General features: G+C 34.5%; 1 protein-coding gene and 1 long non-coding RNA gene across 2 annotated transcripts; both read left to right on the forward strand.

Moving 5' to 3' along the window:
* The first annotated feature begins 7 nt into the window (after positions 1–7).
* On the forward strand, positions 8–2,820 carry LOC134664888 (uncharacterized). The gene is made up of 2 exons (XR_010098318.1): positions 8–221; positions 452–2,820. It is a non-coding gene; the product is annotated as an uncharacterized LOC134664888 (long non-coding RNA).
* A 1,598-nt stretch (positions 2,821–4,418) lies between these two features.
* LOC134670871 (uncharacterized) lies at positions 4,419–12,427 on the forward strand. The gene is made up of 6 exons (XM_063528690.1): positions 4,419–4,738; positions 4,942–5,035; positions 9,827–9,966; positions 10,409–10,516; positions 11,275–11,361; positions 11,439–12,427. The coding sequence occupies exons 1-5, from the start codon at positions 4,676–4,678 to the stop codon at positions 11,347–11,349; spliced, it is 480 nt and encodes a 159-aa protein (XP_063384760.1). The 5' UTR covers positions 4,419–4,675; the 3' UTR covers positions 11,350–11,361; positions 11,439–12,427.
* The last annotated feature ends 974 nt before the right edge of the window (positions 12,428–13,401 follow it).

Below are 13,401 nucleotides of genomic sequence, written 5' to 3' on the forward strand. Positions count from 1 at the left end.
CATTGACATCAATCATATCACCAGTATAAAAATAACATCAACAAAGTAAATAGGCAAGCACAAAAGAACAAGGAATTTATACGGAAGACACGATCAAAGGCTGCTCAAGTATAGTCATAATCTTAAGAAAATACTGAAAGAATACGTGGGATATGCTAACGGTTTAATGCAATAGAACATCGGATTATTTCATATTTTCTTGTAACCTTCATAACGTAAAAGTAAGTACACTTTACTGTTACCAAGTTTGTTTTGTACATTAAAAATTTATCTTCTCATTTAAACTCGTTGAGTGTCACTAGTAAATTAACTTCCTTATTAGAAAATAAAAGTGTTTTTAAAATGTATTGTCCTAAATGTTTAATTTGCACGTGACTCATTTTTTATACGGAACTAGAGCGTCACACTACTCTAATTGTATAGTACAAAGCCCCTATTATATCCTTTTTAGATGTCGCGCGTAATAACTTGGACTGTGGGAGTTTTCCTTCTAGCAGTTATTGTCACAACAACTGCGGAGAAAAAACAAGATGAAAAACCTGCGTTTAAATTGACAACTGTTCCTTGGGCGGCTGCTTTGGTTTGCGCTGCTGTACTGGGAGTCATCATCTTTTGTTTCTGTACTAAGATCATTAGTTTAGTTTTGATTGCTATTATTATAGCAATTTGTGGTGGCTTAACTTATCTCTATCTCAAATGATTTTGATAAAACCTGAGGGCCTACCGGGAACTACGATGGATGTGTTGCCTATCTGTCGCACTTGTAAATTTGTTTGTAGGTGTGAAGGGGAGGCAACATGTTGAATGTGGTTCGTGGTAGGCCCTCTGTTCAAATAGTTGCTTAAATGTTAATATATGTCGATCTGCATCTTGGGTAGTGAAATCTAATTTAAATTATGCATGGATCCACATTCTGCCATACTAAGCATTGATTCAGTGGTTGTGTGTAAATAAGGCAGTATAAGGGTTGATTCAAAAGTTTCATAACAGCTGACATAGATTAAGTATGTATTATACTAATCTGTCAATATTTTCTTAAACATGTGTGTCAGCTTATACAAAGCAATATATAGGCTTGCGTTTTGTAAATCAATTGGATTGTGGCCTAATTTTGACCTTAAAGTGTAATATTTAAAGGATAACTTGGATATGCTAAACACAAATTATAACTTGACCTTTTGCATGCCTTGTTCTGTATCCGTCCCAGCTACTTGGACTTTGAATATCATAAGATTTATAATGTTGTTACAACAGTTTTTTTTGCAATGCATTTCGGTAAATTAATTAATTACTGACTTTAGTTATTTCAAGGTAATGTCATTTTGTATTGAATATTTAATTCGCAATATTTCATTAGTAGACAACTCATGGTGATTAGATATTTTCATGTTTAAGTTAAAGGCTGAGATTTGTACAATTAATTTTTACTATTTCTTTTACCATAAACAATAATTAAACATAAGTTAACAGTGTCATAAACAGATTCAACAATGTCAATATTTAGCATTTGATTACACAGTTGTAGCTATTTTAAACTTGGTCTTATAATAAGTTGTCTTCTTTGAGGGTATCTAATATCTTATTCCTACATTAAATACTTATGTATATGTCAAAAACCCTGTTAAATGCAAAACATAATTTTTAAAACCTCATCTTGTTAAATCATAAGAAAGAAGATCTTTAAAAACTACCCCAATGCACCTGATAAACTAATTAGTTGATTACTTATATTTACATCAATTGTTTATACATATCAATTGTTTTAGTTTTTGGAAGCTATTTATTTATGTATTAGATGGTATTAGGTAATAAGTTGATAGTGAAAATTTTGAAAAATTTATAACCTTGAATATTTATTAATAGCTAAGTACATAAAATCTATTAAATATTTTAATATTTGTATTTACTAATGACTGAATCTTACATAGGTAGGTATTGAAAATCGATATATTTATTAATAAATGCTGCATAATTTACTAAATAGGAACCTGCTAATATTTCGAATATAAGTTGAATCTCTTCTTTGAGTATATTTTTTGTGATAACACTGAGTACAGTGAGAATACATTTATGTTACCATAGAAAAATATAAGTGAAGAAAGAGTGGAAACTCCATACATCTGTTTTCTTACCAAAACGCGAGTTATTGCGTAGTTGTCATCTAGCATCAAGTAGCGGAATTTATCAGTACTGCTAGTTGACAATAGATGTCGCGACGAACGAAAACTCTAATGCTCAATAAGTTTTAGCTAATATTATAACCGGAACTCTATTTTCAATTCCTGCTTATAATATTAGTTGTAAATTGTTTTAGCAGCAGGTACATTTTTATCAGCAGAACACTTGTGACATCTGCAGTCAAGTAGCGGTAGGTACTGATAATTCCACTACTTGACGTTAGATGTCGTTGTCGACTACCATACCACACTTTCTTTACTTATATTTCTATATGATGTTGCTTGTATTTGATTGTAGTAGATGTATTATGCATTGCGTGCATATGATTTAAGAAACAATAACTGTTGAGTTTATTCAATTATAATTATGTTGATTCATTAGGTTAAATAAGTGGATTATTAAAGCACAATACTAATAACGTAGTTAGGTATTTATTTTCTTTACAAATGGTTAAGGGGATAATAAAATTGAAGATGAATAATTAGATAATTACTGTATCCATATTTGATAATTATACATTCTTTTATTTATAAATATTAGGGTTTTACACCCTGGCTATAATAATTGTATTTTAGGTAAGGCAAACTGAAACGCACACTTTTACTAAAATAATAATAAACGGTTTGGTGATATCTTTCGAAATATGTTTTATTTTATTTTTTAAACATTATAAGCGATACTTAACTCTAAATCAATATCAAGAAACCCATCTTAACCCATTTAAAGGGGCTTTTGTATATAACTATATATACCTACATAAGTACTATTATGGATAATCTGGATATTACAAGCAAAAGAGAGAGCGAGGAAGGATTGTAGATAGGAGTAAAAATTTAAAAACCGGCCTAGTGCAGGGCGGACTCGCGCATTAAGGGTTCCGTACCATAACGCAAAACGGCAAAAAAATCACGTTTGTTTGAATGAGATATACAGCCTGGTGACAGACAGACGGAGACGGACAGAGGAGTCTTAGTAATAGGGTCCCGTTTTTACCCTTCGGTACGGAACCCTAAAAACCATTGAGACCAGTCATGTTTCATATATATATATATGTATATATGTTTTATTTGGAGGTACCTAAAGTATATTTTGCTGAGTACAGTGATTACATTGTTTCCCCGAGTGTTTTATTTAACAATGGACATCTACCTACTCACTTTTTAGGCTGCTATTCGAAGCGGTTACAAAGCAAGTGAAACAAAGGGACCATAAAACGTATAATCCGGTCCGGATTTGGCAAAGCAGCAGGCGCCAGCTAAAAATCAAGCTTGGATGATTGCTCAGTTATTTTATAAAATTAGGTACGTTCTTGTGTTCTTCTCTTCAATGTTTCGTTGTATCTTTCATACTGAATGCGAATCTCACTCATCATTATATACCTTCCTAAGGTAACATTTTTTTTATTTAAATGTAAGTAGGTTATGTGCCTAAACTACTTAGGTTTCGCCAATTAAAATGCGATGCAAGTGCAAAATAATTAAAAGTATACAGGTAGGTAAGGGTTAAATGGCATTTCCCATGGGCATTTTTTTTTGTTTATATCACATTTACTTCCTCCCAGCTCACGACCCTTATCCTTTACTTGCAAATTCTAGACTAGGTCAACTTCTCTCACACAAAGTAACTTTTTATTTCATATATGTATGTTTCCCTAAATATCTCGCTAGGGATAGGTAGGAATAATTGAAAAAGAAGTCAACAGAAAAAAGAAGTCAATAGAAAAAATAACACGATTTAAATAAATTAGATTCATTTACGGTTTAAACTAACCTGTTAATATTTTTTTTTGTAATTAACTAACGACCAATAACGATTGTCGTTAAGGAAGTGTAGGTAGGTATGCGCTCGTTTGAATTCAAAAATAAATGATCATCTAAAAATATTCATGGATAGTTCATTTGCTTACTTATTTTAATTATTTATGAGAATTCCAACAACTATTCTATAATTAGGTTTAATTTATAGTTCGCCCTAAGGATAAAAAGCAAAAATAGCTATAGGTATAGATTAGTAAGATCTAAGTCCCTTTATAAAGATGATATAAACTGATGATACATATGCATGTATTAGGTAACTAGGTATAATTACGTAGTTAGGCTTAACTTTAAGTACCTACTTAAAGATCTAGTTAAATGTCCCAGACGCCAACCTGTCTGTTTTATACTTTTGTTTATTAGGTAAGTGTTCATGCAACATTACTTTCTTAAAACACCATGTAACTTGTAGAAAAAGCTTGTAAAAAGAGGTTGTTTATGATTTTACCTGCCTTAAATGCCATGCAGTTTAGCACTTTATTACAAGACCGCTTAGTACCATAATGAATTACTGACAAGACATAAACACAGTTACAAAACTACCCCTCTCCGCTAACAATGGTTAATTTCTAGCCGGCCGGCGTTTTGCAGTTTTTGCACTGCTCATTACCAAGTTGTGTCTTACACAGTGCGCTTGTCCGTTCCCTTAGAATTAGTGAAACAGTGTGATAATAGTTTTAGTGATGGCAAATATTATTGACGTGGAAATGGATACGTGTGAACCAGATAGCACGGTGGAAATCATCGTAAGTTTCTTTTTGAACGGAATAATGTGCATGTTATTTTAATAACTACATTTTCTGCAATATTGACGATAGTTATTATTATTGGGAGTAGGTGTACTTAATTATTATATATTTAAATAGTCAGATCTTTAATGTTAATCTCAAATAGTAAAATAACATGTGGGTATGTTGTTGTTTATAGAATATTTTGTTTAATGTTTAAGGATGTGGAAGAAGAGCCAGTGACTGAAGAGCGAACTCCGTTGCAGGTTTTGAGTTATGAGCTTGTGGAAAGGCAGAATATGTGTGCGGCTATGGGTAAGCATATTAGTGGTTACGATAGTACAGTGAAACCTGGATAAGTGAGATCTCAAGGGACGAGCAAATTTGTCTCACTTAAAGAGATTTTCCACTTACCCAGGCTCCCAGTTAGCCAGGTACAAATAAATTTCTGTCTCATTTACAGAGGGCTCCATTAATAGAGGTGATAATAGAGTATATTTCAGTTATAGAGGTGGTTAATAAGGTATTTAGTAATTATCTTTAAAAATAAATAAGGTAAAATAATCCTTGTCCCTAAATATTTTATAAGTCTGTAAAAGGATAGATATTTCAAAATTAAATTAAATTTGATACGGACTTCATTGCATATTAGAAATTTAATAAATGAAAATTTATTTTTACGTGAAACTTATCTAAATGTCAGCTTTCGTTTCGATAGTTTTAACTACTTACATAAAACCTTTTGGCCGCCGGACCTAGTCCGCAAAGACGCTCACTCACACGCCAGAGCAAATTTTAAGTAAACAACTAATAAAAAGTTTAGGGATTGCAAATAGTGATATCGATATTTACAATTTATGGTAAAAAATCTTTTTAATTTAGCTTTGTTCTTGTCCAGGTTTAATTTCATTCCAAATAGCCAAAATTAAACATATGTTTTACACCCGAAAATGTTTAAAATATAGGGATTTAACATAAAAAACAACCACTAAATAATGTCGATTCAAGACGTGATATCGCCGCACTAGGCTGTACGAGAAGTCTTTCATACAAGACAACGGCGCGCATGGACTGCCGGCAGTGCAGACCGACAAGGACTGTTTCCGCGCGGATCAAGTAATAATAGTCTCTAGGTCAACGGCGTAAGCGCTTGTCGGTACGTAAACTTTATTGGCGTAACGTTAAAGCTGCGCATCATGTGTCGATAAAGTCAATATACCGGAACTGTTTTAGTGAAAATTACACGTGGGTTGAATTTTTAATGAGTGAAGATATTATTACGGAATTAGAATCTATCATTATAATTTCAGTTTGGTTTACGTTAATCTATAGGTAAACTCTTATCAAAAAACGTTCAACGACTTGTTATAAAAAAATTACACATTAACTTCAATGTTATAACAAAAAACTAAAGTCTGATAAACAGGTATGTCCCTGTACCACTCTTGTGCGAAGCGGTCGCTGCGGTGTATCCCTTCCCACTAAGCTATAAAATAACATCAATTATTATTTTTATTTATCTCTTCTGCAATTAAATAGTCCACAATCTACAAGGGCAAATTTACTTGTCTGACTCTACTCTATAGAGCTAAAGAAGCGGCCTGAACTTTAAATATAGTTATGCCTATCTGACTCTCGTTCTACGTATTCTAGTAAGTAGTTACCTACTATTCGTTGAAAAAAATTGGCGATTAACAAGTGTTCAAATACTTAGATAAAAACATATTTCTGACTTTATATTTACTTTAAAAATTCCCATATCGAGTTAACATTCCCATCCCTAGCTGTCTTTTATACAAGACAACGGCGACGAGGAACATGAAAAATGTTGAAAATTGGAGCAATTTTTTTAAATGCCTTATTATAAAAGAAGGGATTTATATAGCGGCTTAAAAAGCGAATAAATGAAAAAACAAAGACCTTAAATATGAACACGAGTGTAAATGAAATTGCAATTGTTATTATTTTCACATTAACTCAGTGGTTGAATTTATGTCTTGTATACAAGACGACGGCGCCAGCGTATCGTTTTATCGTTGTCTTCTATACCGGACAACGGCGGTCAAAGGGTTAACTAAATCAAACTTGAAGATGTTTAGACACAATTAGGCAAATGCGGAATTTGTGGATAGACTAAGAGTTAGTAAGAATACGGAAATTGTTCAATGAAGTCCAAGTTAGAGAGGTCATAGATTGACGTTATCTCAAATACAGAAGTCAATTCCCTGTAAGTACAATTCTAAAAAAACAATTAGGAAAATGTAATTTTATAAATATAGTCTCAGTAAAAGAGGTAAAATACACTCTCTGTCTCAATTACAGAGGTAAATGTGACTATAAAATCACAACAACGAATCCCAGTTATAGAGGTTCGTTTTTTCTCAGTAACAGGTAATTCAGTGCTAAAGTGCCGGGACCGCACCATGAGTCCCAGCTATAGAGGTTTCTCACTTATCCAGGTCCCACTTAACCAGGTTTCACTGTATAAGGTATGTTATGATTATGTATTAACATTTTATTATTAGAATTCAGGTAGAAAATCCAAACTGGACTGTGGAGTTTAAAAATCACACGTGTCAAAAGTTGTGTTAGTACGTAGACGTCATCTTCATAAGACCCATGGGCCAGTAGCTCTACCATCAGTTGGCAGAGTATTTTTCACTTACACTCGGTGAATAAACGTGCCGTGTGTCACGTTTTACGTTTCTTTACGGTCTTATGTACCTAACTTCACTCCACTCCAAACGATGCTGTCCCTTTCTAAGTATACTAAAAAACAGAGCAAGAGTTATATCGGAGTTTTATACAGCGCCTCTAGGACTCACTTAAAGAACTAAATAAGAAAATTGACACATTTTCTCACGTCTACGTAATTTACTATCTATGCATCTCGCTCTCGCATATTAGTGCAAGTGAGATGCACAGAAAGTAATGTTACATATACTGATGGTAGCCGTGAATATGGAGGGTAGAGGTAAGGAGAATCCTTTATGACTTTATGAGAAAACTCCTTTATGGGAGAATATTTGCAAAAACTGGGCACGCTGTCAGCTATTATAATTTTTCTAAATCTCTCCAGAGTAGCGAAAAAAGAAAACCCATAAACATAGTTTTTCATTGTATCAATACCATACTAAAAATCATGGAGAATGGAAGTTTCTCGTATTTAGAAGTGGAAAAACGTTTTCTCTTTTTGTATGGACGATTACGACGTATAGTCAGACTGTAAAAAGTCTGCAGCGATTTTGATAGCCCACGCAGTGCAAGTGTCATTTTAAACGTCAAACTTCTATGAAATTATGACGTATAAATAACACTTAAGCTGCATGGGCTATCAAATCCGCTGCAGACTTTTATTGATACTACTATAGTATACTTCCCTCTTAAGGTTTTTGACGGAGACTTTTTCATTAATTAATTACATGGAGATTGTATTCCTTTACCTCTACCCGCCACTTAGAGCATTTAGAAAGGAGATGTCATCGCTGTCATTTTCTTCACAAAACGCGGGGACGTCAAATGTATTGCTATTTCTACATGATTTGTACGTAACGTACAAATAGCCATGTCAGTCCATACAAAAGTTTGCACAATTGTGCAAGTTTTTCGGCACAGGGGTGAGTAATATTGTCAACAAAAAAAATAAAGAATATAGACTAGGTATCTGCCGTATTCGAACTTCAAGATATTCACAAGAGACGACACGTACTAGATCCATTCTAGATACGTTATAGTTTAGAAATCAACTAGTTCTCTTTTGCAGCGTAATTCGGGCAACCAATGTCACTTTTACGTTAGATAGCGTAAGATATCTATTAGATGTGAATTGGATCTCTAAGTCAAATCCCGAGGAAGTCGTTCAAGAGTATCTCCAGAATCACGCCAATGTCAAATTTGACAGGTTAGATCTTAAACATATCGTTATCCTACGAGTATCTTGATGGTGATGTCTAAAAGATATCTAATAGATATCTATTTCAAAATCCGAATCGGGCCCTATGATATTTGATTTATTCGGTTGTCAATATAAAACAAATGTAGTTGTTCTTTCTTCTTGTATGAGACGCCATTACTATATAGTCTTGCTTGAGATTAAGAAACATTATTTGGTGTTAAAACAAGCTTTTTTTTCCTGCTTGGAACCCTAATCCTAACAGTAAGCACTCAATGACCACTCCAGTTATTAAATGCTCTAAGACCAATTTTGTCACTTTGTTACTTACTCAACCTTCATTCTAAATGTTTTTAAGATTTGACGTTGCCATAGTTACGAAAATAATAAACACATCAATATTAGTAAACAATGTATAAAATAAAATATATTGTTTGTATTCAAGAAAAAAATTGCAAAATATGATAATTACGTAAACATCATTAATTAAACTGACTGATAAACTTAGTCAGCGGTGAACTACGAAACTTCCCATACAAAAATATTTAGTGCACTTTAACGTTTATAGACAATTTGGTCCAACTGACCCTAAATAATTATGTGATGTGTCTGCACGCGTAAATACCTACCACGGTAGGTAGAGGGTCCATACAGTACATGTCCATTTCATTAGAAAAACTGGACAAGTGCAAATCGACCTCGCATAGAGACTAGTTTAGCCGTTTAGCTATTCGAGCCATTACAGATGGCGTCACTAGCGCAGCAGGTCTGTGTTCCATGCATTGTGTTCGGTGCTTAGACCGCTGCTTTCGGATTCGAGTACAGTCAACTGCAATAATATGTTACTCTTCGAAGGCAGCAAGAATATTGTGACACGTTCTTATGAGTCTACAAATAAGATCGTGTCAGATATTTTTACGGCCTTTGTTGTGTAAGTATTAGGTTAGAAGACTAACTCTCTAACAAAACGCGCCTGTGACGATCAGGACAATTATGGCCGTTAGGTGGTGACAGCGTCACGCGCGGCTTATGGCTAGCCACCAAAATTGGTGTGGAACGGAGTACTTTTAGCTACCTGTATCAAAGCGACAAAATCGTGGAGTGAGCCACGCCTGTCGTGGGTGGTTGTGTGCGTGGTGGTCACTACTATCTGTCTTCAAATGCCTTTTTTATTAGCCTATGTGAGTAGTAACATTTTTTTTTGTAAATTTTAGTGGCGGCCAGTATTCGAGATAGAGACCGCGTCCGTACACAACTAGAGGAAGCCCGAAAACGACGGGCGAGCGTCACGGCGGATTATCTGCAGGTGATGCAGTTGAGTAAAAATGCTACTCGAAGCCTCGCGGACGTCAAAGTGAGTAGGTACTACCTTAGCGGTACGGTGCGATTCGGGAAACGAAATTAGAGATTAGAAGATAATATATTTACTATTTCATATCTAGTGAATCTCTAATTCGTTTCCCGCATCGCGCCAATAAGTCTGCAAACAATGTTATGTTTATTGAGCGAACCAGCCAATGAGCGATAACGATATTGCGTCCCCGTTCTAGCTTGGGCCAAAAAGGTCCGAGCAAAAACCTTGAGTGTACCTTAAGGGAGGGATTCAAAACCAAGAAATCTGAATAATTTTGATAACTTAGCTCACAAGAATAAGAACATAATTCTAGAATAAAAATACAACCTGAAAGAAATTACATCCTTCGTTACTTGTTACACTCTTCACACTTCTTAGGATAAGTATTCTACTAATAAAGTGACTGACACGGTAATAATTTTTCATTCCAATGTTTTTCCAGACTTCACTTGAGGACGCCATGAGGAAGCGCGTTGCTCTGCTGAAAGAAATCGAAACTGAAAAGATGTGGAGACCGCCGAGCGCTGAAATGTGTCTAAAAAAGCAGCAGGTAACTATAATATTTCACTTATATTGTATATAAAAATAATGCTTACAACCAATGAGTTAAGTAGGTACTAGGTAGGGACGGTTTGCGGCAAGTGTGATGGGCACCTTTGCACCCGGTAGGTACCTACAGCTCGCAGAGTTCTTTTAGAACAGCGGTCGGCAACCTTTTAGCAGCCAAGGGCCACATAGATAGTAGTTACCGATGTTGACGCGGGCCGCACTTTGTTAATATTTATGACTTTATCAGATATTGTCGTTTGTTAACATTACATAAAAAATTGCCAGGGAGGCTCGCGGGCCGCAAGTGAGAGGTTCGCGGGCCGCATGCGGCCTGAGGGCCGCGGGTTGCCGACCGCTGTTGTAGAATATGATATTTTATTTAGCATAGTAGATAAATTTAAGTTATTATTTTATGTACATTTTCCTAATTGTATGTTACTTTTAATGTGTGTTTTTGTTTGTAAATAAAATAAAATAAAATTGATAGAGATATACTGTGACAACGAAATATATTTAAAATTGAAAAGCTTTTGGGCCTTCAAGGCCGCTAAATATGCGTCTGTAGTCTTTGGAAAAACGGCCTCCATTTTTTTCATTTTTGCTCTAAGTATATAAAATTAGCGGTATGGGAGTGAGAGCTCATAGTCCTAAACGGTCAGCTTAAAAAAAACGATTTATATAGTTTTTGGCGAACCGCGAATTTACAGTTTATACTTCTATGAGCGTAGCATTGATATTTTTATATGTATGTATTTTCAGGAACTAAAAGAAAGAGTCGAACATATGAGAGCCATTTTGGGTATGGGCAAAATACGCACACCCGATGATTGTTGACTTTGTAATGAGGTAAGTAATTTTCTGTAAAATTATGTGTTTACTTTAAAGACTGACAGTTCCAAATAATTTCCCTGTTTTTTTTTCAGGTCAACTACATAGAAGAGTAGGTAAACTCTTCTTATTACTAGTCTAAAACTATTAGTCACATATCCGTACAAGGCGGGAAGAAGTTGATATATGGCGGGAAAAAAATTAAGAAATTTGAACCTTATATAATTTAATTTTAAGTTCAAATATCTTCAGTAGAATATCTCGAGTTATTAATAATACCCGTTCGCTTCAAGATAGCCGTCGGCGACCGTTACATGATAACGTCCCGTCCCAAGGTACCAATTAGGTACTAGCAAAGACATGTAACTTCGTATAACATGAATAAAGTCTAAGAAAAAAACGTGCCTCGGAAATCAAGAAAAAGTCATTCTCGGATAGATGGTGCACACACCTTTAGCCTATTCTCGGCTAGATGGCGTGACGACACCGTTTCATATTTAACAATTTTAACACGTAGATATCAGGGAATGAACATGGGTCAAAATGATATAAAATTAATAAAATCATTTATCCATATATATTCATTTTTTTAAATAATTTTATAAGTACGTGTTTATTTTGAGTTATAGTCGTGTGTCGATAGATGGCAGTAAATTTACAGTGACTACAACATTTACTATGACAGGACCCCTCTATACTATCTATTCTTTTTGGTACTAGCACGGACTAGCCTATAGTACTAGTAATGTCGACAAAAAATAATAACGTAACTTGTACTTTATTTTTTAACGCTCACTTTATTTAATATTTTTGTGATTGTATTAAATTAAAGTAATAAAATGCGGGGAAGCGGGCCGGGAGGTAACGGCCAACTTGAAACGAACGGGTAGTAATACTAATTACATACCTTAATAATAAATTGCAATTATTTTAGTTAATTAGGAAAAGAACTCTAATTGCGATCATAATTTTACTAGTCCTAAATAGTCAAAATAAGTTATCTCTAGGTCGTTTCCGTAATTAATGTTACGGTAAACTATCGGCAGAGTTAAGGAGTCTTGTAATTGAAGGGATGTTTACAAAAACAACAGAACTGCTTAGAGCGGTTGACACTTTTTTAAGAACATTGTTAATCGTTTCAGGTGCCAACCAGTGTAGTCAGTTATGTTGTTTTTGTAAACATCCCTTCACTTTTATTTGATAATCATATATAAGATTTAAAACAATTAGTTATATTATTGAGGAAGTACCCATTTTTTTCAATGGTTATCATAAAAGGATGGAAAGACTTGTAAGCTAAACTACTGTGATCGTCCTCTTGTCTTTGATATTATTCATATTTAATATTTCGTGTAATTTAATGATGTATCGAAACTTGACTACAGAAAATAACTAGTCGAAATTCGTAGTCAGGGAAAAATGTAGGTTAGGTAAACTATTTCTAAACTGTAAGCCCTTCCGCATACATATTACCTTCCTTATTAGGTTTGATGAAATTTAAATCATGTTCAATTGGACCAGAGTTGCATTTCTTTTGTTTATTAACATTTTCGAACGAATAAAGGCCTGTGCACACCGGATGCGTGTGCGTGACGTGTACGTGCGCGTGCGGCGTTGTAGTATACAGATTCTTATGAGAGACGGCACACCGCTTGCGTGACGTGTGCGGCTCCAACATTTTAGCGCACGCACACGCGCACGTCACGCACACGCAAGCCGGTGTGCACAGGCCTTAAATATCATCATACTTTCTACGCTACAGGTTCGAACTTCTTAAATACATGGAAAAATTTACTATTTTTTTTGTGCATTATTACGTCTTTATAATGTGAACGTAGGTTCCTAGGAGGAAGCGCTGTTTAGTGTGTATAAAATGGGTTCTTAAAGTGATGTGGTGCTAAGTCATATACCTATATGTTTTTATTTATAAATGTGCTCTCTTTCGAGTAATATAGTAGGCATAGTCTAATAAAACATGGTCTTCTCTTCCCAGAGTGACACAAGCCTACGTCACAATAACATGGCCGCTATATATTATCATATAGCGCTGTCGCATGA

The sequence above is a fragment of the Cydia fagiglandana genome, chromosome 1 (genome assembly GCF_963556715.1).
Source record: "Cydia fagiglandana chromosome 1, ilCydFagi1.1, whole genome shotgun sequence".
In the NCBI taxonomy this organism is placed as follows: Eukaryota; Metazoa; Arthropoda; class Insecta; order Lepidoptera; family Tortricidae; genus Cydia; species Cydia fagiglandana.